Raw genomic sequence first — 25,800 nt, forward strand, 5'->3', positions numbered from 1 at the left:
CCACACAGCTCCAGAAACATTGGGTCAGGCCTCTCTCACAGCTGCCACAGCCAGCCCCCTGCACAGCCGGCCTCCCCCAGGGTCCACCTGGCTCTGCTGCACCCTCCCTGTCCCCACTCAGTTGAGGCTGATGTTTCTAATTAAATTTTTAATGATGACATGGTCACAAGCACAGTGCTCTGTGTGTAGGCTACTGACGCCACACCACTCCCGGGGACTCCTGGGTGCTGCCGTGAGGAAAGGAGGTGTAGACAGTACCCCAGGCCCAGGGCCTGACATGGGGCAGATCCTCCCCTGCTCCATAGGTGGCGCTTTAGCACTACAGTGGGCCCTGTCAGCCTGCCTCTGGGTATTTGTCCCTGAGCTGCAGCACCATCCTCACTGTCCCCAGGGTCCATCCAGAAGGGGAAAGTCCTCCACCAGAGGCAGGTGAGAGGAGCACAGGGTGCCCTTCCCCAGGTCTCCCATGGCCAGTCCAGCCTCCCTTGGACTGTGTGCACAGCTTTGTGGCCTGCAGGGACCCGCCTTGTCCCACTGCGGGCAGTCCTGGGGATGCAGGCTGGGCCTGAGGTCAGGCAGGGAGCCTAGGGAGCCGCCAAGGCAGGAAGGGCTGTTCCAGGTGCTGGCCCAGGGCACATGTGTCTGCACCTCCCCAGCTGGAAGGAGCGCCTCCCTCTGGACTACAGGGCTGCCAGGGCTGTGGGGCACACCTGTCCCACTCCGAAGTGGCACCCTGCCCCACCCCTCCTCCCACTCTGCCTTCTCACCCAGGGCCCCTGCTCAGCCTGTGCTGCCACCTCCCTCTCACGCCCTGCTGCTGCCCAGCCCCCTGCCTGGTGGCCAGACCTGGCCTCCGCTCTCCCCATCCCAGCTCCCAGGCAGCTCCTTCCAGCCAGGCTCTGCCCTCCCACAGCCCTGTCCTGGCCCCGCACACCCACCAGCAGCCTGACTGGCCCCAGGAGACAGGTCTGCTGAGGTCTAGCGTGCAGGAGGGTGGGGGCCGGCGGCCAGGGGCAGGGGCAGGTGCTGGGACCCCTAGCCTGGCTGCTCCTGAGAAACTGCAAGTGCCGCCTTTCTGTTTCTGTTGTAGTGAAACCTTCCACCGTTTCCTTCTCGGACCATGAAGGGCAAAAACAAAAAAACAAAAAAAATCACAAAACAAAAAACAAAACAAAAAAAAAGATGTTAAGATCCAAGCAACAAAAAAACCAACCAACCCAGAGGCATCCAACCGAGTCCAAGTCCGCGTCTGTCGCACACCGCACCGAGGAGCACCGCTCGCAGGGCACGTGGAGAGCGGCCCTGCCCAGCTGGCGGCGCTGTGGGGACGTGTCCTTCCCAGCGGGCGCAGTGGGAGAGTTTGAGGGGAAGGGCCTGATGTGGCCAGCAGGGGCTCCAGCCAGTCTGCCTTCCCCGGCTCCTGCTCCAGGCGTGGGGCTCAGCAGCGGAGCAGGCCTGGCCTGAGCCAGAAGAGCAGCCAGAAGGACACAATCTGTGCCAGCTGTGCCCTGAAGGGGCTGGGTGCGGGTGCAGGGAGGGCCGGTGGCTTGTCATCCCTGGGGCTCCAGCATGGCCCCATCACCTACGTTGCTCCCCGCAGGCCCTGCGGTGCCGTCCGTGTCCTTAGCTGTCCGACCAGCGGCCCTGGGGTCCAACTCCAACACAAGGGCTGATGTGGCTCCAGAACTCTGGGTGCCCCTCGCCCTCCGCCCCATGTGAGAGTGCCCCAGCGGCAGAGCAGAGCAGACGAAGCCCAGCCGGCGGGGGCCACTCCCGCTGAGGAGGGTGGACTGGTGGGCCCTGAGGCAGAGCACTTGCACCTAGTGGCCATCTCTGTCCCTTCTTGGAGGGGCCCTGGGTCCCATCTATGGGACTGAGGCCAACCTGTTGGAACCCAGCCCTCCCCACCCCTCCCCTGCCAGGGAGCTGAGGGGCCAGGGCGGGCCAGCACCCAGCTGTGTTGCCAGGTGGGGAGTCACGGTGCTAGGGTACAGACGAACAAGCCAGGGCAGGGCCCACAGAAGAGGGAGGGAGGCGGGAGGCCTGAGCTGGCCCCGCACAGGGAGGCCAGCTGGGCCACACCCCTCCACGCTCCTGGCAGGTGTGGGACATAGGCTGGAGGCCGGTGGTGCCGAGAGCAGGTGGCGGTGGCAGCGAGGAGCCCCGGCAAGGCAGGGATAGCTGGAGTAGGGAAGCAGCAAAGAACCACGCACGGGCTCCCCACACAGCTCCACTGTCTCATGAAACTTCAAAAATAAACGACACCTCACTTTCTATTCAGCGTCAGTACCGAAGCTCTGGGATGACCCTCCTTTTCTATTCCCCTTGTGCACAGCCCGCCCTCGGCTCCGCCCTCCGCAGAGCCCCCGCCCTCGGCTGTTCTGGACCCTTTTCTCGCAGCAGCTCAGACCCCTCGCCCCGGGCCCCCACCCCAGGACTGCAGCCGAGCCCCAGGCTTCCTTTCTTACCATTCTGTATGCTTCCAAGGTGTGACCATTCAAATTAACAGTATTATTATTATTAAGATTATTAATAAAGATTTCTTTCTGCAAGCCAGGACAGCTCTTTCTGATTTAGCAGCTCTGGGCACCGGGGGACACACAGGACTGGGGTGCAGGCTACACCCAGAACAGGCACCTTTTCCCCACCAGGAGGCAATGGGGAGGGAAAAGACCCTCTGGGCAAGAGATTTTAAAGTCCCAACCCTCTTCTCCAGGCTGGCCTTCTGCACCCTAATCGGGGACAGACTGAACCGGCAAAGGGAGGAGTGGCATGGTCTCCTCTCCAGGGCAGCGCGACCTCACTGGGGCAGAATGCAGCCTAGAGATGGGAGGGTCAGCCTGGGCACAGCCACAGCTGTGCTGGTCAGCTGATGCAGAGAGGGCACAGAGCTGGGGTGGACACGGCACATCTGTGGCTGACGACCCTCCAGGACTCCCAAAGACTCGGCCTCTCTGGCGTGGTCAGCCCTGAACTGTGACCCATGAGGAGCTGCCCCGCTTCTCCCACCTCCAGGTTCTGAGCCCTCGCTCCTCCAAGGGTGGACAGGGCCAGAGCAGAGCTGGGAGAGTGGCCAGAGGCAAGTGAGGATGGAGAATGGGAGAGAAAGCAGCAGAATCCAAACCAAGAGCTTAAGCGCCGTGGGCTGGGGCCAGGGAAGGAGCCAGATCTCTCACCAAGACACGAGCTCTCATTTTTCATCACATTGGATAATTTATTTCAGAGTGATTACACCCACCAGAGGGGCCCGGGTTTAAATGCTGGCAGATTAATTTTCTTGCATAGAAGTTTGTATTGCTGGGACTGGGGACCGTGCTCCTAGGGAGCGGGGTTGCATGGCTCTGCCACATGCCATGCTCCACTAAGCCCCCTCACTTCTAATTGCTTGCTCACCAGACTGTGAGAAAATAATCGCCACTATAAATTTTCCCTTCTTCTCTACATAAAATAGTTGGAGGAACCAGCACTTAAAAATAAATAAATAAATAAATCCAGGTCTCGGGAAACAGGGGAAATGGGGGGCACTGACTTGGCTGTTGGGTATCTGGCAGCCAGGGCCCCAAGGCCAGGTGGGCAGCCCGGCCAGCCCTGCACCCCAACGCCTCCTCTGGGCACCCGGGCTGAGAGCACTCCAGGTGCTCCGGGGAATGGCAAACTGGAGATCCAAATCAGAGCACACGGCAGGCCGGCAAGAGCGGCCATGGTCTCCCGGTCCCAGAACAGCCCGTCCAAGCTGTCTAGAACGCAGGAAGGCCAGCACTGGTGACCCCAGTTTTGGATTAGCCAGAGAGACATGGCTGGCTGGCACCATGTCATACCCCCAGCTGGGGAAGACATGGCCCTGCCCCATGCCCTGGGTCCTCACTTGTCCACCTGAGGGCTGGGTGGCCCTTGGGAGACATGGAAGAACATTCAGTCAGGAAGGAGCATGGAACTCCACTCCAGAGAGGACCAGGGAACACGGGGAGGAAGAGGGGCAGAGCTGAGCCTCTGCCCTCTAGGTTCCTGGCCTGGTCCAGCTGGTCAGTCCCCTACACTGGCCACCTGGTGGCCTCTTCCCTTACCACAGATCCCGCCCCAGGTAAGACCTCCAGCTGGGCTCAGAGTATCCCAGCCCCCAGCATAGAAAGAGGACAGGAGCAGAGAAGGTGAACCCCAACAGTGGCCCTATGTGGCCTGGGGGCAACACCCCTGCGAACCTCTGACCCTGTCCATGAGCACAGCAGACTCCACGCAGGCGCACGAAGGAGAGCAGGGGCCAGGCTGCACCACCGAGGCCGAAAGATGGTGTCAACGGGCCACAGCCGCCAGGGAGGGGGAAGGCAGAGAGCAGAGGGAAAGGGGCGGGCAGGCGCCCCGGCCACACTGCCTAAGTGGAAGCTCCCTGGAGCCTGTCACCTGGAGGAGACTCAGCAGAGGCCAAGGCCTGCTGGCTCCCGCAGTGGTCTGGTCAGTGGCAGCCCGCCTTCCCCAGCTGGGCGTATGACGCAGTGCAGCCAGCCCTGAGCTCCATCCCCCACGATGCACTGTGGAGAGGGGTCCCACAAACAGCAGAACCATCAGTCAGCAATCTGCTTCCTACAACCAATGCCCCACCAAAGGCCACAGCTGGAGCTGGGGAGCAACCCTCTAAAGACCTGACCCTCCTTAGTGGGACCTAGGGCAGCTTGCACAGCCACCAAAAAAACCTTGAGTCTTGAGTGAGGAGGAGTCTGCCTTGGGTTGGCTCACCGTGGGGAGGAATAGAGCAGGGCCGCCCTGCCCCACTCCGCCTGAGGCACCAGGAAGCCCTCCCTGGGGACAGGCTCCACCAGGAACTCCACACAGCCATCCTGGCCGGGTCCAGCAGCCTCCACCACCAAGTCCACCACCCGGTACTGGTTGGCAAAAGCCAGGCCCAGGAATGTGGGCTTCTCCGGCCCTGGAGGCTCTCTGCTGGGAGAGTCACTTCTAGTCCGTTCCCAGCAGTGGACTCGGAAGTACCGCACCTGGAGGAGGAGGTAGGACCAGTGCAGCAGGCAGCTGAGCCTGAGCTGGACCGGTCGGCCCTCCAGTTCAGGGGCGGGCTGCTGCCAGCGGACCTGGGAGACAGTGACATCCTGCACCTGGTGCAGAGGGGCCAGCAGGCTATCAGCATCCACCACCTGGCAGGAGAGAAGGCTCAGCCAGCTGGGCCCCAGGAAGGAGAGGCTGCCTGCCCACCTCCCTGCAGGACCAGGGAGAGCCCCAGGCAGCCCTCCCCAGGGCAGGAGACAGACATCTCGGCTGGAACCCTCCCGGATGTGCACCTGGATCTCGCCAAGGCGGCATGTGAAGCTCTCCTCCTTCCCGCTTCCCGGAGGCCGTGAGAAGTTCACGAAGAGGTCCTGCAGGAGGCACCCACGTAGGCTCACCTCATAGCAGCTGGGGGAGGTGCACGGGCTGGTCAGGCTGGCGCAGCGCAACGCTCCCAGGCCAGCTGGGCAGAGGCTCAAGCCACAAGGGGGAGAAGCACACAGGGTGTACTCCAGGTTGTGGGGACCCCAGAACTATGGCAGGTCCCTGCAATGACCTTGAGCAAGTGTCCTGGGCTTGTATCTTGGGGCTGCCCCAAACCCAGAGGAAAAGTCCAAGGTCTCCATACGAAAGTCCTGGATATTCTCACTGGGGATTATGACTCCACAAGTCCCCCAAATATGCAGCCACCCCCTCCTGTGGTCTTGCACAAAATAGAGGGACTTACCGCTGGATCCAGCCCCCGCTGAGCAGCTGGCCACAGCGGCCTGCCCATCTGGCCAGCTTGGTGGGGGGTACCTGGAGGGGTTGGAGGCTCTGCCTGGAACCTGTCTCTGCTAGAGAAGGAGGCATAGGCTTGAGAAAGAAGAATCCCTCCCAAATAATACAGGGTAGGGGAGACCAGAGGGAGTAAGACGTCCACTGGCAGGGGCCTTATCTTCCATAGGCCAGATAAGGCCCCTGGAGGTGCAGGCACTGGGGGACCACCAGGAAGGGCTTTGGAAAAGAACAAATGGGATGCAAGTCTGGGCTTGGCCAGTGTCGCCCATGCCAGCTTCTCCCAATGTGCCATCTCCCTGTCCCACTGACAGGCCCTCTCAGGGCCTCAGCCGGCAGGGGGCCCAAGTCCACCCAGCCAGGAACCTGCTGCTGCTCACTAAGGCTCAGGTTATGGCTAGGAAGTGAGTCCTCCTGTCCCAGCTGTCCTCACCACAGTGAAGGCAGGACTTGCCAACACCGTCCACCCCAGCTGCTCCCCACAGCCATGGCCTTTCTAGATGCCCGCCTCCTGGGATCTCCCCAGCAACTCACCATTCAGCACTGAGATGCTGCCAATGTGACAGCCGCCAGCATCCCCTGTAGTGAGCTCCAAAGCGACCCCGACATCCGAGGGCCCTTCGAGCTTATACACCAAGGACAGAAATATTCTGGGTGGCGCAGGGACCTGCAGGGAAAACAACCTGAGAGAGGAAGACCCTGTGAGAGGTGGCAGGGCGTTCTGTGGGGAGCTGGACGATCCCACGGCATCCACCAGGAAGAGGGAGGCCCGTCAGCAGGAGCCCTACACTCTGGTCCTGCCGCCTCTAGGGGACAGTCTTCCCCATGCCAGATTCTCTTGTGGTCTGAAAAGTCCTGGTTCTGAAATAGCTGACTCCACTGGCATGAGCTCAGGAGTCGCACACACAGGGGCAGAAAGAAGGGTGGCTTCCAGGGCTGCAGGGGGTGTGGGAGCCCCGCGGGGTGCTTCTGCAAGGTGGCAAAGCCTGGAGATCTCTTGCATGACAACGTGCACACAGCTTAAGGGAGCGGCTGAAGTGGTTTCACGCCATGGTCTCTGAACCGCAATCTGTGTGCATGTGGTACTGGGGCTAAACTCAGAGGTGCTCTACCACTGAGCTACTTCCCCAGGCCTTTTCATTTTTTATTTTGAGGCAGGGCCTCGCTAAGTTGTTGAGGCGAGCCTGAACTTGCAACCTCCTGCCTCAGCCTCCTGAGTTGCTGGCATCACATGTGTGCACCATCATACCCAGCTCAATTTTCATTTTGAGACAGATGCTCACCAAGTTGCCAAGGCGGCCTCACACCTGCAGTCTTCCTTCCTTAGCCTCCCAATTGACCCCAATTTTTTTAAAAAACAAACTAGGCCTGTCCACCATCCTCATTCTGGCCTCCGCTGCCCCACTATCATTTATTAGTCAACACAGAGAATGAAGCCGATAGCCACTCGCCTCACCCACCACTCACCCACCTCACAGCCACATTGCCAACTTCAGGCGGGATCACCCCCTGGAGCAGGAGGGAGCTGCCCCCATGCCAGGCATCCGCCAAGCAGCAGTGCATCTTCACCCAGCCCCCGCCATCCCCGGGCAGCTTGTGTTCCCCAAACAGGGGCTGTGTCTCCTGGGCACTCGGGTGGTACCAGGGCCCCACGGCCTGCTCCTGCATGAAAGGGAGAGGCGTGCACTCCTCCTCACATAAGCAGGAGGGTGCAGGTGCCGCAGGCGGCCGTCTCCACGCCCACCACCGCTCCCTCCTGCCCAGCTGAGCCAGGAGGCGGGGAGGAGGGCACCTTCCCCAGCACATGGCCCACATACCTGGCCATAGCAGACTCTCCGTGTCCCCATGCCCAGGCAGAAAGACGTGACGAAGGGCAGGGAACAGATGCTATGTGTGGGCAGGAAGCGTTGCAGCAAACTCCAGAACCTACAGAAACAGGGAGGGACAGCTCGGTCCACTTAAAAGGACCCTGCAACATCCCTGGGCCCATGGTCAAGCCTCGGGGTTCTCCCGCAAACTCCAAGACAGGCCTTCGAGAGCGACTGCCGCTCCCAGCTAAGGACAGGCCAGGGGGGCGCAGCTGCAGGAAGTGGCCACTCAGGCTCCCCATCTTTGGTCCCCCAGCCCAGCTGGTCCGAGCCCTCCAGGAGACAGCCAAGGTTGTCCCCTTGTCCTCCTGTAGCCACCCCAGAGCAGGACACCTGGAGAACACCTGGATGCCTCCCCCCTGCCAGCCCATGAGAAGCCCTGGGAGAGGGCTCACTTGTCCTGGTTCTGGAAGAAATCCGCCTTCTCTAGACACTCATACACCCAGCCAGGGGCAAACAGGGCTGCAGAGAAGCCATGCTTTCGGATCAGCTCCAGAGACTGAGGGGACAGAAGTCAGAGACGGGGATCTGAGAATCCAGATACACCTGCTGGGCACAGGTCACAGGGACAGTTCTCTAAGGCCACAGCCCTCCTTCCAACGCTGCCTGGGGGCTCTGGGGCTTCATCCTGTGGGTCCACAGGCTGACCAGGCGAGAGGAAGGTACAGAGGGTGCCTCTGGGGGCACTGTAGCTCGGTGCGCTGCCTCCTCCCTCCCACTCACACGGGTGGCCCTGAGACTAGAGCTGCACAGGGAGACTCCAGCTATGGGGTCCGTTCCCTTCAAGCTCACCTGACACCTGAGCATCCTATGGCCAGGCAGGGGCAGGACCGACAGGCCAAGGCCCCAGTGCCCGTCCCCTTGCCAGGAAATCACACTCGTTTTACACAGCTGCAGTCCTGGACCCCTGAGATGTCATGGGAAGCCTGCAGCCCTCCATGACCCTGAGTCTAACTGGGGAGGGGGTGGCTGGAGCAACGCTCTTCAGAGCATGCGATCCAGAAAGGACATCAGGGCTGGTGAGAGCCCAGACAAGCCTGGGACAGGAGGCTTCTGCTCACTGACACCCGAAACCAGGGACTGCTCCAGTTGGGACAGTTCAGTCCCAGGGAAGGCTGCTGCCATTCCTCAGTGCCCAGCTGCCCCCACTCTGGGAAGAATCAGCTGCCACTGTGCTCTCCCTTGAAGTACAGGTGGGGTCTGAAGGTCCACAGCAAGAGGAGGCCCAGGAAGGGCCTGCAAGCCTCCGGCCCCCTGGCACAAGGCCACCACCCACCTTGTCCGTGTCAAATCGGCCTCCGACCACATTCCCACGGGCAAACACGTCCACACCCACGTACACGTCGGCCAGGCGCTCCCCCGCCTGGCCCAGCATCCGCTCCAGGTGTTCTTCCCGCCAGTTGTAGTTGGTGAAGAAGCCGTCACAAGAATCAAAAAAGACCCTGGAGGTGGCAGGGACCTTCTGAGGCCTAGGCCCAAGGGACAGGCCCGTCGCACTCAGCCTGCTCCATACTGGTGGCCGCTCCTGGCTCAGGGGCTATCTATCCAGGCTGCCCTGGACAGAGTCTGCTCCCAAACAGCAGAGCCCAGCTACAAGTTGCCACCCGCAGCCCTCGCACAGCACCAGGGTAGCTGTGCACTGATTCCGCCTGCTGAGCATCAGGGCAATGCAGGACCCGGGCCCTCCCACTCTTTCTGCCCAAGCAGACCTATGTGGGATGCCCCATGGACAGGCCCGCGGCCTGCTCCTCTGGGCACTGCCCACGGGCTCACCTGTTGTGCTCATTGAGCTCATCCTGCCATTTGAGGCTCCCACTTTGCAGCACACTGTCATACCAGAGCACCAGGCTCCCTGGGACCTGACGGTGCAGCTGAGTGGTCAGGTATCGCAGGAATAGAGGTGTGTTCCTCACAGCGGCCAGCTGGGGAGACAGAGGGCAGACCCTTGGGCAGGCCAGGTGTGTTGGTCAGGAAAAGAACGCATGCCAGGGCAGACAGGAGCACAGAGGAGCAAAGATCATGCAAAAAAGGCAGGGTCCTGGGGCATGGTGGTGCAGGCCTCTGATCCCCACTACCCAGGAGGCTGAGGCAGGAGGACCACAAGTGAAGACCAGACATGGGCAGCTTAGCAAGACCCTGTCTGCAAATAGAAAATAAAAAGGGCTGGGGATGTCGCTCAGTGGTAAAGGTCCACTGAGTCCAGATGGCGGTACCAGAAAGAGAAAAGAAGAAAAAGCCACCGTCCCCAAATCCCCTCAACCTCACAGCCACCCAAGAGAAGGATCCAGCCAGATGTTCAACTCCTTTCTTGCTGGACAGGAAGGATATGGGTCAGAACTCAGGAAGAGACCAACACAAAGGAAGGGGAGGGCAGCCATGGAAGGGAAGCTCCACCCAGCCCAAGGCAGAGCAGGGCAGAGACAGGCCTGGCCACCCTGGGGGAGCGAGAGGGTGCAGCCAGCACACTCAAGGCTCCTGGGGAAGACCCATCCTGGTCCACGGTCACAGAGGTGGCACAGGTGGCAGAGCCAGCTCTTCCTGACAAAAAATGGCTTCTGCTGCTGTGACTGGGGTGGAGGGGTGGCAACACATGGGGCTGGTGGCAGAGGCCCAGGCCCAGGCTGTACTCACACTCAAAGGGTTTTCTATGTTGATCAGCCAGCCATCGAAATGAAAAAACTGAGCAATCTGGACCAGCCTGTCGGCCACCGCCTGGTACGAGCGCTCCTCCCCCGCCAGGAAGGCTTCGCAGAGTCGGGCCCCATCATTCCACTCCGTGATGAAAGTCCCTGTGGGAAAGCAGAGGAATGAGTCAGGCCTTCCTTCCACCCAGAGGGCTGCAACATGCTAGTATAAGCAGCACTAGAAAACCTGCTAGACCGTCAGATTCAGCTAGTGCCTGAGACACCCGGTGGGCCCAGCAGTGTGGTTACGTGCACACCAGTACCTGGATTCGGCTCCAACGTGAAGAGGAACTGCCTAAGGGGAGAGTCAGCCACCCTGCGCTTGCAAGCAAGGCAGCACTGGCCTGTTTGCCCATCTGTTGTGTACAGCGGCTTTCATGCTAGCCATTAGCAGTGACCAACTGCCCAGTGGAAACAGTTGACTGTCTGGTCGTCTCCAGAAGGGTGCAAATACCTGTCCTGGCCACTGAGCCAGCCCCGATCAGGAAGCAGACAAAGCCCCACCTCTAGTTGCTGGGTCACCCAGCATTGTGCCAATGAGCCTGGCTCTTACCCAGCACACAGACCCCGTGCCTGTGGGCAGCATTGGTCCAGCCCACGGGGGGAATGGTGACCGTGTGATGGCTGAAGTACACAAAGATGTCAATGTACTGCCAGTGGTAGAAGGAGTAGGGATTCTGCACCGCTGAGCCCTGAATAAACCTGGTGAAGAAACAGAACAAACTCAGGTCCCAGGAGACAGAATGAGGACACAGCGAGCTCAGGGGAACAGAGGCAGCCCTGAGCAAGGTCTCTCCTAGGCTCTCCTCGGTCAGCACTGGCGGACAGCCTGCTGTGGGCAGCCCACGCAGGGAGAGCCAGAAGCAGGAACAGGCTGCACTCCTGCTGTCAAGGCGGCCAGGAGAGAAGGGTCTCTGCGGGGTGTTCGGCACCTGCCACTCAATCTGTGTGGACTGGGCACTTCTGGCTGCTGTGAGCCGATGAACAAAGGAGAGGAAACAGGCTCTCCATGGGTGTGACCTCCTCTCTGCAGAGGTCAGCAGTGCCCTGGACAGCCTCCCTGGTGTGAAGGTGAGGCTTCGTGGCCTGCCTGTCAGGGTACAGGCTAGCTCTACTCGAGCCTCCTTCCCATCACCGCATCCAAGACTGTTTTATGGACCTATCAGATCTCGCCGGAATGGGATGGGCACAGCTGCGCACCAGAAGCCACAGCCAACAGACCCAGATCAGTACAGGGTGTGGGGAAGAGCTACAAGGACAAACCAAGTGGTCAGGCAGACAGAGGGCATCCCTACAGTGTCCCCTCAAGTCCACCAGGTTTCAAGGAACCAGATGACTCTGGAGCTGAGGAGAGGAGATCACCCACCCACACCTTCTCACGTCTTCTCACAGATGAGGGTCCCCTCACCGGCCTGTCCAGAGCCCGCCTCCCGACTGCAGTCCACCAGAGGATGACCAGCAGCAGGGTCAACTCAAGCTCGTCCTCACCTGTCTTCCAGGTACCCGCCCATCATGTCATGGCACAGAAGGGTCCGGGGCCTGCGGCTGCTCAGTGGGGGCTGACGACACCCCAAGGGCTCTAGGGCCACATTGAAGCCATCTTCCATGTGGGGCGTCCAAGCCAGGAGTTCCTCCAGCGAAGAAAAGTAAAAGCTGATAGGTTCTGTGGTGTCCTTGTCATAATATCTAACTGGTCCGAGGAGGAAGCAGTGAGGAATCAATGGAAAATTCTGGATAGTGGAAATGTTTTCATGATGACTGGGAGAACTTAAGAGGGTGGGGAGCCGCCCTCCAGAGTAAAGCAGAAGATTATTCAGAGCCCAGATCCTCTTACCTGGCAAAGGATCCGGAGTGAAACTGACCACTTCTCGAAAGACTGCTGCTGCTTCTTGGTCCTCTTTGATTCTAGGCAAAGAGTAAGTTTAAAAAAAAAATTTTTTTAAATAAAAGGGTAAAAAAAAATGCTTGGAAGTAAATGGTAGGTATTTAACACAAGCTATGGAAACAGGTGCTGAACCAGAGTAGTTAAGGAGCTGTCTGATCTTCCAGGTGACTGTATTAGCAACAGGACGGGCTTCCGCTTGGACACAGATGCCAAAGATCACTCCTGTGAATAAACACCTCACCCACCAGAACAGCTAGACACACGCCAAAGACCAAAGACGTTCTTCACAGGTCCACAGGGACGAGGGGTAAGGGCTACTCAAGGTACCAACAAAGTACTGTCTTAAGAGAGCAAGGGCCAGGCTTCCTGACCTATCCCCTCCTATCCTCCTTCCCCTAAGTGTATTCCACAGAACTAACTCTTTAGCCTTCATGGACAGATAACACAAGAAACAGTGCCTTTGGTACATTAAGACGGAAAGCTCTGATTCAATATAAATATATATACACACACACCTACACTTAAAAATATAAACTCATATGCTTAAAACATATATCATATTAAAAATATGATCCTAGGTATATGATTTTAAGAATAGTGAAAGAGATACTGCAGCAGCCATTTAGGACCACAGGAATCAGTGTCTGAATTCTCTAAATCTTTCAATGCCTGAGGCTGCCCCTCTGTCCACTGGGGTGTCACCTGCCAGCACTCCACTTCCGGGCAAAGGCCTATTGTCACTACTCCCTCTGCAGGACCCTGAGGCAGAGAACCTCTGAGAACTGCAAAAGTGTCTGAGGTGAAAGTGGAGGTGCCAAGGAAAATGCTTCTTTTCAAGTTTCATTCCCCCAAGTTCCTCTTCCAGAGCTCCCTTCCGGGCTGATTTGTCCACCCTTCAACTGCTCCCTAAAGGGCCTCTGGGAACATTCGTGCCTTTGTCACCTCTATCCCTCCAGGAGGAGGAAAGGGCATCCCAACTCTCCTCCTATCCAAAAAGCTTTCCCACCAGCCAACAGCCATTGGCTGCCCACCTCCAGTACACGCTCATCAGCCTCATAGCTTTAGCTTCGGGCTTGAAAACCAAGCGGGGGTCTGCCACCACGTGGTCCTAACTCCCCCCCCAGTGGCCTACTGACCAGGGGCTTCCAGGTGGGTAAATGGCCCCAGAGGGGGCCCTTTTTCTGATCTTTGACCTTTGTGCTGCTCCCTAAAGCCTCAGTTCAAGTGTCACCCCTTCAGAAAGCCAACCCCTTCCACCAGCTGCAACTGCGGGGCCATTGCAAATGCCTCGCGGGATGTGGGTAGCGGCCGTGGCACCCAGCTCTGAGGAGGGGAAGGGCCCTGCGGCTCGCTTGGGGGTCTGCCCCTCGCAGCAGCGGGCCGGGCGGTGGGACGCACCCGCAGCCCTGGTGGTCCGTGGGGACCTGGGCCCAGGTGCCGCCGCCGCCCCTCCGCCGGACCCCGCCGTGCCCACCTACGCCCCGGCCGCCGCTGCCGCCTGGGCAACCGATCCGGCTCCTTCTGCGCCATCGCCTCCGGGGCCGCCGGTCCCTGCCGCAGCCGCCGCACGGTGGCCCGGGTCAGCACCGTGGAAGCCTCCATGGTCTGGCGCTCTGGCTGCCGCGACACCGGCTCCGAGAGCCAATCACAGGCGCGGGCCCGCCCTCAGCCAATGGGAAGTGCGTAGCGCGGGAGCGCGCTGCGATTGGGCTCCGCGGGACTCCGCGCGCTGGGGCTCCAGGCCGCGGGGCAGGCGGGGAATAAGTAGTCCAAGAAGGGCTGGGGGCGTGGCCTGGCGGTGGGCGGGGCCTGTGGGGCGGGGCCTAGGAGGGTTCTGAGCCCCCTTGCAGGAGATTTGGAGGTTTCTCAGCGTCTTCGCGCGCTGTGTGCAAACCGAGGCTTTTCTGAGATAAATGGAATCTAGCAGAAGTCACAGGGTCAGCAAATGGTAGAAACGGGATTTTAATTCGGATCTCCCGGCCCCTATTAAAAGATAATTTTCAGAAAAAGGTAAAATCCTGATTCTCATTCGTGTATGAATATCAACCACTGCTAAAGATTGTGTTCTACTCGTTAATCAATAAAGGAATGAGGCAGAAACCTGTTCAGAAGCACCTGGAAAAGAGTCCAGTTGCAGTGAGGAATCTGGAAGGGAACAGGTAAGTGTGGAGAGCAGGCTGTGCCCTGCCCAGTGACTCTGACCTGCAGAGCCGCAGTTTTCAGGCTTGCCCAGCCTTCCGTTCTGCAAGGCAGGAGTTTGCCTTTTCCGCTCCCTTTTGAGTTCAGGTGCCAAGGTAGAACGACTCCACACCTTGTTTGCACAAGTTAACAACCACCATCTGCCCAGCACCACCATCAGGCACAAATTGATAAATAACTTATCCGTGCCAACTTGTCTAACTGAATCAGGGAGCATCTGCACATGAGGGCTTCCAGGTTCACACCAGAGACACCAGACACAAGAGCTTATCACCCTCACCAGGCGCAGCCCCTCACCTAAGACCTGTAGAAGAGAAGCCCCTTGAGACTGCACACGGCAGCGCCCTGGCCCCGTCATCTGGTCACTCATCACAAGCCTTGCCCAAGAAGATTGCTAGAGCAACGCACCTCTGATTTTCTGTCCCTTTAGGCTTCACACAGCGGTTTCTTCAGCCCATGATGACCGCACATGGCCCACTCCAAGCTGACACCTCAATCAGGCACTTCAAGCTGACACTCTGAAACCTCCTGTCTGCCTGCCTTGACAGCTCTGCAGAACTGGCTCGTTGAAATCCTTATCTAATCAGCTACGGTAACTCTGATGACTACTTCATATTTCTGCCTGGGCTCTTGGAACAGCATCTTGTAAACCCAAAGATACCAGCTACCTTAACTCTTTTTTTTTTTTTTTTTTCGAGAGAGAGAGAGAGAGAGAATTTTTTAATATTTATTTTTTAGTTTTTGGCGGACACAACATCTTTGTTTGTATGTGGTGCTGAGGATCGAACCTGGGCCGCACGCATGCCAGGTGAGCGCGCTACCACTTGAGCCACATCCCCAGCCCAACCTTAACTCTTTTTTAGTCTTTCTGTGAATATATAACATTATGTGTATATATATATATATAATAACCATATATACACGTATATATACACACACACATATATATATATCATTGTGTGAAGTATGGTGTATAACTTGAGTATTATAGATATTAGAAATTAAGATTGGAGGGGGTAAGAGAACTTGTGATTGTCTGACTTATGACTGTCAGGTGGCCCAAGAGTATTTAGTGACTTGTCAACACTGAGAGGGGTACAGCTTGTGATTTTATTATTTAATAATTCCGACACTGTGGAGAGACACGGGCATGTGAGGTCTGTGTTACTGGCATGGCCCCTCACGTCAGGAAGTGGAGACAGAAGAGTGCTCTCAGGGGCAGGGTGGCCTACGGGACAAGACGGTTTGCTTTTCTCAGTTCCTACAACTTAAAGGGAGCTGTGGAAAAGACAGTGGGGTGGAAAGGCTGGAGTCCGGTCTCGGCAGGGTTTCTAGATGTAGAGCACTGACCAAGTTGAACCCCAAGGCAGGGCTCTCCACACCCACTATCCCTGCAGGACCCAGAGAGGGCATCTGCCAAAGGGCCCTCATCAGGGTCCCAGGCACAGAAGCTCACCGGGTGAGGGCTCTGAGCGGGGGAGAAGGGGCCAGTGTGAGGACAAGGCCTCCCTCTGCGCCTGGAGCGTCCAGGGTCAGGCCTGAAGCTGCTGCCCAGCCAAGTTAACTGGGCCTGTTTATTATCGTTGCAAACTTTGAGCTTTATGAGGCCCCAAGCTTCCATAAATGCCGAGGGTGGAGACAGTGACTAAGGTCGTTGAATATGGGCCTCGATCGTGGGGCCGGCCAAGGCTGGAGGTGCCGGTGTCTGCCGGGAGCTTGTGTTGGCTTCCTTCAAGGCTCCAGACTCCTCTGAGGCCTGGATGGGCCCTCTGAACCCCTAACCTTACAAGGTTTCCAGATAAAATACAGAGTGCCCAATTAAATTTGAATTCCAAATAAATGATGAATGGGACGTGGGACATGCTTGTACTAAAAAAATCACGCCTTGTTTATCTGAAATTGTTTATCTGAAACTCAGATCAAGCTGGGATCCTGCGTGTTTGTTTGGCAAGTCCGGCAGCTGGCTTTGAATTTACACTTTTCTGCCTTGCCACAGAGGCACCTGGCTGTGCTGTGCACCCCTCTGACATTCCTGGTGGGCTCTCAACTGCCACGGGCTCTGTCCACACTAGAACAGGAAGCTGGTGGGTTTGGTCAGCTGGGCCTCAGGAACTGCCCTGCCTGACCCTCCTGGGCCATCCACTTCGTGGAGCAGGTGGCCTTTTGCCAGCCACGTTGGCCACCACAGTTGCCCCTCTTCTGAGCCCAGAGTGGGAGAACTGGGCTTCTGTCTGTGTGCATTCTCTCCTGCTCCCTCTCCCTGACCCCTCCTGCAGTCCCCGGGAAGAGAGCCCCCCAGTCTTGGCCGCCAGCGTGCAGAGGAGTATGGAAGGAGCTGCTGATGGTTCCCAGCACCCCTTCTCCCTTGTCCTGTAGGACCAGGAGCCTGCGTCTCAGCCAGCTGCCGGACTGCCAGCGTCAGCCCAGCCTTCCCGACGCCATGAGAGTAAGTCCAGGTGACAAGGGCAGGGGCCAGGCTCACTCTGGTTGTGCCTGCAAAACAAAGGCAAGCCCTCCCCCCCACTCCCTGCTTCCTGCCAGCTGCCAGGCAGGGGTGCCCATGTATGTGGGCACTGCACCAGCCATCTAAGACAGATGGATCCACACTCAGGGCATACCAAGCAGAAGGACAGAAGTGGCCTGGGGACCCAACAGCCCAGACCAGTGTCTTCCTGGAGTGCTCGATCCAGGTGTTATAGGCGAGAAGTAAGATCTGTGTGGTTTAGCCAGCCCGTTTCAGTATGTATTACAGGGGCTGAATCTCACGAAGGTGAGGCTAGATACAGGTACTCCCCCACTACAATCGCTTTTCATCCTGATGAAACCACAGCAAGTCACAGTCGTCAAGGCTGAGCCCGGCCTCCTTCAAATATGCTCCGAACACCCAGCCTGGCATCACTGGGCAAAGCCATTTAGCTCAGAGTCTGTTTTACAATAAAGCGTTCAAGTAGCTCTTGTAATCTGTTGAACCCTGCACAGAATGATTGTGCGGATGAGCTTTCACACCGCCCTAATGCTAAAGAACATGAAGTCCATCCACCGTAAGTCGGGGACTGACTGCCCAGGAAGTTAGGAAATTCAGAGCAGCCTGCCGCTGGAGGCTGCCGGGTCTCCTGTGAATCCCATGACCTTGTTAGTCCTCCTTGTCCTCCTTCTGTCCACTCAGGGTGACGCCTCACAACTGCTGGGGCAAAAGCAACGAGCATCTTAAACACTTTCAAAATGTCGCTTCCCTCCTAGAGTCCCCCTAGCTGCTCAGAAAAGGCTTCATGAATGACCACCTGGGGCTGACCTCAGGCCCCAGCTGCCCTGCCCAGCCTCACACCCACCAGAGCCTGGCCTGCCCATCACCTGCCCCCACGCCTCCACCTGTGACACCATTCCACTGCTCCACAACAGGAGGCCACCACCTGGGACGCTGCCCTGCCACTCCCCCTGTTTTATTGCAACCACAGGAGCATTTGTGGAACAAAATGATAGGATGCCATCGTCGGGGGGGCCTGGACCCCAACAGACCTCTCCAATCCAGAATGGAGTCACTCACGATAAGTGCTACAGAAGCAATCTGAAACTTTTAAGGAAGCAGGCAAATCCCCAGACAGGCCAGTTTCCCAAAAAATAAAAAATAAAAAAAAACAACCCAGGTATTCCAGCCCACCAGAGTCAACGTAGGAGGAAGGGCACCTGAAGCTGCCTGATGTCAACCAGCCGGCTCTCTCCCACCTTCCTAAACCACCGTCAGGCCACCGTGCAGCAGGGCTCTCGCTCCACGCTGTGCAGTGCAGGACGCTCTAATTCTTGAGAGAGTGAAAGGCAATGCAAGGGGCTGGGGCGGGGTGCAGGCCTAGTGCACACAAGGTCGTGGACTCAGTCCCCAGCACTGCTAAAGCGAAGCACCAAGCCCATTCAACCTGTGACTGAGTTTGTTGTCATTCTGTCTTTTGACACATCACATTCTTTTAGAGCACTGAGGATAGAAGTGAAGTTCTCTTTCCTCCACTTCCCCTCTCCTCCAAAGACCCCTCAATGTTTCGCCAATATTATCAGTTTGGCCTCTGTTCTTCCAGACATTTAAAAAGACTTTTCCATGCATTCGTACATGTTAAAAGCATGCATGTGGGCTGGGGATGTGGCTCAAGCGGTAGCGCGCTCGTCTGGCATGCGCAGGGCACTGGGTCGATCCTCAGCACCACATAAAAATAAAGATGTTGTGTCCACCGAAAGCTAAAAAATAAATATTAAAAAATTCTCTCTCTCTCTCTCAAAAAAAAATACATGTTTCAAAATACAGGTACCTGCATGATATTGTTTATGTTTTATAAAAATGAGTATTGTAAAAAGTATTCTGCACTCAGAATAATTATTTTTCACCCAGCAATGTTTTTGAAATCAAGGAATACTGGTTTCTAGAACTCTGATTTGTCATTTTGACTGCTACTTAATACACTATAATTCTAAGACATCCTGATCTACCCACACATCCACCTATCACTGGACACTTAAATAGCAAACATCTGCCTGCTGTCATTTATTTTATTTTATTGGGGGGGGGGCAGGTACTGGGGATTGAACTCAGGGGCACTCGACCACTGAGCCACACCCCCAGCCCTATTTTGTATTTTACTTAGACACAGGGTCTCACTGATTTGCTTAGGACCTTGCTGTTGCCGAGGCTAGCTTTGAACTCGGGATCCTCCTGCCTCAGCCTCCCGAGTTGCTAGGATGACAGGCGTGTGCCATGGCACCCAGCTTGTCTGCTATTATTTTTTTAAAGTTAAAATGAAAATCTTTGCATAAACCTTCTTAGGAGCACAAATAGTTTTTTCTGCCTATGATAAAAACATTCCAGAAAACTTGCCAATGGTAGAAGGTGCATGGTTTCTGTTTTATCACTCACTACCAAGTTGCCGTCCACAGTGGCTCTGCCTGTGGTGTTCTCCCCAGCGAGGGACAGGACGGGTCGCCCCATGGCCTCTCCAGCACTAGGTTCAGCCTAAGACCTTTTGCTCACAGGATGGGTGCACCATGGGTTTCACTGCTGGTTTAGCTTGTAATGCCAAAGGGCCTGGTGGGCACTTCTGTCTTCTATGTTGATGGCCAGGTCCTCTGTTCTTCCATGGATATGTCTTTCCTCACTGGTGTGCCAAGCTGGTGTGTCATGGATGCCACCCTTGTGCCTCCTCTGCACACAGTGGAGCACAGGAGTCTTTGGACTCCTGGTGGGGCTTTGACGTCTCACTATGGGCGACAAGTCTTGATATTGTCCCTAAGATTTCCCGTTTTTCTCCGTGTGGCCGTGTCCCTACTTCAGGGTCACGCATGTCGTCTCCTGCATCTTGAGCGTCCACTTGGCTGCCCGGCTGTCTTCAGAGGCCACTTGGGAGGTAACCTTCATCTTCCTGCTTGGCTGTTCACCGCTTCTGATTTTTCTCTTTCTTTCTGGGCCAATTTTGCTAATAAGTGTTTTCTTAGAAAAGTGCCTGTTTCATCCAGATCCTCAGTTTGGGGGCACTAGGTTGTCCCCACGTTGCTGTGTCCTCTCCTTCCTTCTCCGTGCATCTCACCAAGTGGCTCCACTGTCCACCTTTTCAAAAACCATCTCTGCTTTGTCCCACTTTGTCTTCGGTTGGCTCGTTTCTGATTTTGTTCTCTTTTCTGCTGTTTTCTTTGGCTTATTTGTTCTCTCTCTGGTCTGAGCGGTGGGCGGCTTGGTGGGAAGCTTGGTGCCCCCCGTCAGTCTCTCTCTGGTTCTCAGGCGCTGAGTGAGGGGCCCTCACCCCGAGATCTGCTCTCCGCGTTCCCAAGTGTGGCGCTTTCCCTTCACCGGCCCTGAGGCCTGGCGATGCCCACTCTGGCCCCACCTCCCAGGCAGCCCTCACCTCCCTGCAGTGGAAGCCCTGGGGCTTTTCTGTCAGGATCTCTCCTTCCTGGTCTCTCTACGCTCCTCCCTAACAGAGGCGTGAACACCTGGCGGCCCGTCCCTGTCCCCAACAGGGGAACTTCTTGCCTTCCACCTTCAAACCCACAGCTCAGAGGAGGCGTCCTTTTATTTTTTACTCCACTGTTTTATTTTATTTTTACTTTTGGGGGCTGGGGTGGAGCCTGCCAGGCAAGTACTCCACCCCTGAGCTGCACCTCGCTCTGCAAGGGTCTTTGGTTCTTAAGTGAAAGGAGGGGTTGTTTGAACTTCTTTCTGACTGTCGCTCATCCCCAGAGGCTTTGAAACAGCTGTCCTTCCCCTGTGGCTCTAGAGTGCTCCCTTCTGGAAAATCACATGTCTGCACATGCCTGAGTCTCTGGGGGTTCTCTTTTTGATTCCATTCCTCTGTGCGTTCATCTCTGTGCAAATCCCACAATCTTCATGTTGTAGCTTCCAAATAAACCTTGAGGTTCAGTAGAACAAGTCCTCCTGCTTTGATCCTCTCCACGATTCTTGGGGCTATTCTTGGTCTTTCATATGACATTTAGAATTAGACTGTCAACTTCTGGTGGAGTTCTGGAGTTCTGTTGATGTCACTGGAGTTGCAGCCTGGGAAAATGACATCCTTACATGATTGGGGTTTTGCATTTGTGTGCACATGATGCTCGGATTGAACCCGGGGGAGCTCTACGACTGAGTTACATGCACAGCCCGTTTTAATTTTATCTTATTTTGAGACAGGGTCTCACTAAGTCACCCAGGTTGGCCTAGCACCTGTGCTCCTTCTGCCTGGGCCTCCCTGGTAGCTGGGACCACAGGTATGCACAGTGGGCTTTACAGCCGGGGGTCTGCTGTGTTCTCCTGGGAGGGCGTGAAGCCTCACCCTTGTGACCTCCTGCTAGTTCCAGCTGGGGATCCAGTGCAAAGGCTGCTGAGCCTGCGCTTCCCTAGGCTGCGCCAGCCCCTGGCTGAGCTAGGGGCTACCTTTGGGAGGCCTTGAGCCCCCTGGGCTGCCCTGCAGGCAGCCTGACCAGACCTCCCTGGGAGAGTCCCTGGAGCCCAGGTCAGAGGCCGACTGGGGATCCAACCAACCACCGCTCACTTCAAACACCAGGCAGAAAAGGCCCTGGTGAACGGCACAGAGGAACCTCAATCAGGGCAGCTACGCTGGGAAGACGAGGGCACCCGCGTCCTTAGCCCTATGACCTTGAGGTCTTATAGAAAGGGGACAGCGAGCAAGGGCTGTGGATTGGCAAAGCTGGAGATCTCGATCAGGTGTGGTCTGCCCAGCATTATCTCAGGATGGGCAGGAGGGCCCTCATCCCAGATAAGAAGGTCACTGTCGCCTGGGGAGGTGTCCACTCATCACGAGATGTTCGTCAGATCAGGCCTTTTCCCTGGAATCCACAGCGACTCAGAGCAAAGAAGATGGACAGGAAATGGAGGCTGAGATGCCAAGTCTTTAATCTTGCCTTTAACCACCCACTTGTCGGCAAAAACCAAGAGTCCAAGTCCTTGCTACAGGAGCTGTGGGGCAGTCAGTCTGCACCCCATCCTGCCTCCTTCCCACTCCCCAGGCCTCCGATCCGTGTTCGTGGCTCACTGTTCCAGCTGGGGGCTGGAGTCACCTCACTGCCCTGCACACACCAGCCTGGTCCCTGGGCTGCCTTGACTGGAAGCCACGCTGGGCTGTCCCCTGGAGCACGGGCTTCCCCGGGGGGGTTCCTCGCTTCCTCCCAACTTGGGGGCTGGGTTGCAAGAGCAGTGTCCCAAGAAACAGTGGAAGCTTTGCTGCCCCCACGCCCTGACTTTGGAAGTCACACAGCACCCCCCTCTGCACCCGGAGGCACTCAGGCTCAAGACGGGACACAGAGGCCACCTGTCCATGGGACAGGTGTCAGAATCACACTGTAAGAGGAACACGCCAAGAGGGAGACATCTTTGTGGCCACCTATAGAAAACACAGTCTGCCACGTGCTCCTCCAGCTCAGGAACTACATCAGAGTTGCTGTGGATGTGCAACACACACACACACACACACACACAGGGTTTTAAACTAAAACAACCAGCTCCTATTTGAATATATTTTCTGGGATAATCAACAGGTACAGGCTTTCCATGCTGTTTTAGATGAGAAGGTTTATAAGCGCGCCTCCCCGCAAAGCCTCAGTAGAATTCAAAACACAACGGCGCTCCTGGCGGGGCCAGCAATCACTCACTTCTGCCCCTCCCTCCTGTGCTATTTTCTTGAAATGTTTATTGTGGTAAAATACACATAAAATGTCCCACCTTCACCCCTCGGGGGTGTGACTCTCTTCTAATTTGCCTCTCTTCCTCTCTCTGGAACGTGACTCTGACCTAGCCCTGCCCCGGTGGGGCTCCAGGGGAGGTGGCAGATTGCTCGCCTAGCATGTGCGAAGCCCTGGGTTCCATCCTCAGCACCACATAAAAATAAATAAAATAAAGGTATTGTGTCCAACTACCACTAAAAAATAATTTTAAAAAATGGACCCTCTCTGGGGGTCCTGCCTGGGAGGAGAGGCAGGCTAGGGCTCATGGTCAGGGGAGACCCCAGAAGGTGACAGGACATCACAGGAAGTAGCAGAAGCAGGTGACCCCTGCAGATCCCAGAGAGGAGGGGTGCCCGGGAGGGCTGGCGGAAGCCCAGGACAGCAGGGTGCTCGGCCAGCAGGAACCAGAGAGAGGCCCTATGGACAGAGCCTCTGAGGCCCCAGGGCTGCTCCCTTGTCCTCCAGCGGGGCTGTGGGTGGCGGTTTAAAAGCACACACAGGGGACTCCGCTCCTGACCCTGTGGTTTCACCACACGGCGGTGGTTGAGATTTGGAACAGTGGGATGAGGAACAACAGGTTCTGTCAAACAACCACATGGGGAAGGGAAGTTTCAACCAGGCCAAAGGGGACGGGGTAGGACTGGGCCTGGGACAACTTGCGTCAGGCGGCAGCTACATTCACAAATGCGCACCAGCGGGCATTGATCCCACTGGAGCACTGGGCGCCCTCACCGCCCTTCAAAACCCTTTCCCTCCTGTGCCCGCAGCCTTAGTGGGACTGTGCCATTCTGACCCACACTGTGGCTTCCCTCTCTCAGCAGAGTGTCCTCCCACTCCCTGAGCTGTGCGCACTGCAGCAGCCCCTTCCTTCTCCAGCTGACCGGCTCCCTGCACGGAGAGGCCAGGGCTGGCTTATCATTCAGCTGCTGCGAATGGTGCTGGCGTGAACCAGGGTGCACACGTATCCCTTGGAGACCCTGCTTGGGTCACGTGGTAATCATGTGTCACTTTCTGAGGATCCCACGCTGTGCACCCCCCCCCACCCCCGCCGACAGGGACTCCAGTGTCTCTGCCGGTGCTTGTGACCCCTGGGTCAGTTTGGTCTTCTTCCTGGGTCCTGTGTGTCGGTGCTGCCGGGAATCCTGGCCTCCAGCCGGCTGCCAGTGACCCTCTTTTTTTCCATGGGGTTGGGGGGCAGGTTCCCGTTTCACCTCTGACTCCAGCATCTGGAATCTTCCACCTTTGTCCTTAGTCCGTCCAGGAAAGCGTTCTGCGGACCTTTTCCAAGAGCCGACTTGGGTCCTGCTGATTTCCCCGCTGTCCCCCTCCTCTGCGTGGCCTGTGGCCGGCGTCTCTGTCATTGTGGTCGAGGGCACCCTGCTCTGGCTCCTCCCGTTGTCAAATCAGTGCTCTGGTCTGCACTGGAAATGTCCCCCAAGGTCCCTGTGCTCAAGCCATGGTGGCCCCCGCCCCTGACTGTGCTGGGAGATGGAGGGGGCCCAGCGGGAGGCCCTCAGGTCACCGGTGTACCCTAGAAGGGAACAGAGGGGTCCCGGCCCCACCCCCCTCCTGCTGCCCTGGCCCGAACGCTATGGAGACAACAATCACAGAGGACACCTCCAAAACTGGGGCCGAACAAACCCTTCCTCTTTATAACTCCATGGCCTCAGGTTCTGGCTATGGTCAGGGGAAGCTGAATGACACGGTGGTGGCTGGTCTGCAACCTTTCCTGAGCAGGCCATTTTGTCCCCAGCGTCAGGGGTGGAACCCAGGGCCCCCCACTTGCTAGGTAAGCTCTCTACCCCGGAGTTCCATCTCCGGCCCATCTTCGCTGGTTGCGTTTGTTTGTTTGTTTTTCACATAAACATTTATATGAATTTCCCTACTGGCACCCAGGTTTGCTGCATTCTGTATGTTTGAGTGTATTGTGTTTTTATTTGCATTTGTCTCTGGGTACTTTACAGTTTCTCTTCTGTGATCCATGGGTTGTTAAGTGTTGTTAAATTTCCACCTTTGTGACATACCCAGTCTTAACTTCTGTTAGTGATTCCTACCTTCATCCTGTGGCAGCCATCTTTTTAAGCCTATTTAGACTTCATTGTGGCCTGATGCGAGATCTGTCCTGGAGAAGCCCTTGCCCACTGGAGAGGAGAAGGTGTGTGCTGGAGTTTGGGGTGTGCTGTGTGCTGTGTGCTCTCGGACCTCCGTGGTCTGCTGCCCGGGTCCCCGCCTCCTTGCTCACCTCCTCTCTGGCTCCTCTTCCACTATCAGCAGGAGGGTGTCGCGTCTCCAGGTCTCCCCAGTGCTCTAGGTTCTGCCCCAGGTATTGTGGCGGCCTATTTCTGGGTGTGTGAATGTTCGTCATGGGCCTACCCTTTTGCTGTATCGACCTTTTATAATCCATCATGTCTTTCTCTGTGCCTCATAAACTCTTTTCTTTAAAGTCTATTTTTCTGGTATTAGGACGGCCACCCTGCCCTCTTTTGGTTTCTATTTTCAAGGAATATCTTTTTGCACTCTTTCCCTTTCAACCACTAGTGTCCTTGGATCTCAAGTGAGTCTCCTGTGCCCAGCACGGGCTTGGATCGCAGGTTTTATTCTTCTTGCTAATCACTGTCTTTTGGAGACTTTAATCCATTTATATTCAAAGTAATTATCCGAAAGGCGGGATCTGCTTCCCTTCTGACTTACTACTGCTTTGTACCTCATCTCCCCCAACTCCACCTTCTTTTTGTGTTTCGTTGGATATTTGTTGAGAAAGGAATTTAAATTCCTTTCTCATCTTCTTTTGGGGATATTCTATAGCTGTTTTCTTTATGGTCAAGGGGATTACATATAAAATACTAAAGTCGCAACACTCTAATTTGAATTTATGGCAGTTTAACTTGAATAGCATATAAAAACTTAGCCTTTTCACATCTCTGTCCCTACCCCTTTCAGTTGTTGATGTCACAAAACTGCATGCTTATACAGTGTGTGCCCCAAAACATAGACTTATAATTCTTTCAGGTGCATTGGTGTCTTAGATTATGTGAGAAGTAAGGTGTGGAGTTACCAAAGTTATAATCTTGCTAACTTTTAAGCTAGTGATTATTTAAAAAAATGTATGAATACCTTATTTCCTATTTACCTTTTAAAAATTATAAATATATGTATATATATCACCCAAGGCCTTGTACAT

The 25,800-nt window shown here is 56.1% G+C and overlaps 1 protein-coding gene across 4 annotated transcripts; it reads right to left on the reverse strand.

Moving 5' to 3' along the window:
* Positions 1–3,190: 3,190 nt before the first annotated feature.
* On the reverse strand, positions 3,191–13,930 carry Engase (endo-beta-N-acetylglucosaminidase). Of its 4 annotated transcripts, XM_076869803.1 has the most exons (15): positions 13,684–13,930; positions 12,159–12,229; positions 11,813–12,014; positions 10,878–11,026; positions 10,272–10,429; positions 9,414–9,562; positions 8,917–9,082; positions 8,036–8,139; positions 7,590–7,698; positions 7,244–7,434; positions 6,307–6,455; positions 5,723–5,831; positions 5,289–5,403; positions 5,082–5,144; positions 3,191–4,988 (listed from the first exon to the last, which is right to left on the reverse strand). In XM_076869803.1, the coding sequence occupies exons 1-15, from the start codon at positions 13,809–13,811 to the stop codon at positions 4,728–4,730; spliced, it is 2,124 nt and encodes a 707-aa protein (XP_076725918.1). In that variant the 5' UTR covers positions 13,812–13,930; the 3' UTR covers positions 3,191–4,727. The 4 variants fall into 4 exon arrangements, with proteins under 4 accessions (XP_076725918.1, XP_076725917.1, XP_076725915.1 ...); XM_076869802.1 differs by having other exon boundaries at positions 3,191–5,144; positions 5,723–5,828; XM_076869800.1 differs by having other exon boundaries at positions 3,191–5,144.
* Positions 13,931–25,800: the final 11,870 nt, after the last annotated feature.

This window comes from Callospermophilus lateralis, chromosome 11 (genome assembly GCF_048772815.1).
Source record: "Callospermophilus lateralis isolate mCalLat2 chromosome 11, mCalLat2.hap1, whole genome shotgun sequence".
NCBI classification, from domain to species: Eukaryota; Metazoa; Chordata; class Mammalia; order Rodentia; family Sciuridae; genus Callospermophilus; species Callospermophilus lateralis.

What these genes read in the sequence shown, in the direction of transcription:
- Engase (XM_076869800.1), bottom strand. Translation starts at nt 13,811, where the DNA reads ATGGAGGCTTCCACGGTGCTGACCCGGGCCACCGTGCGGCGGCTGCGG. An exon ending in GCACGGGGTCTGTGTGCTGG is followed by an intron (nt 10,430 to 10,877) that starts GTAAGAGCCAGG and finishes GCTTTCCCACAG; the next exon opens with GGACTTTCATCACGGAGTGG. An exon ending in TTCTTCCAGAACCAGGACAA is followed by an intron (nt 7,699 to 8,035) that starts GTGAGCCCTCTC and finishes CTGTTTCTGTAG; the next exon opens with GTTCTGGAGTTTGCTGCAAC.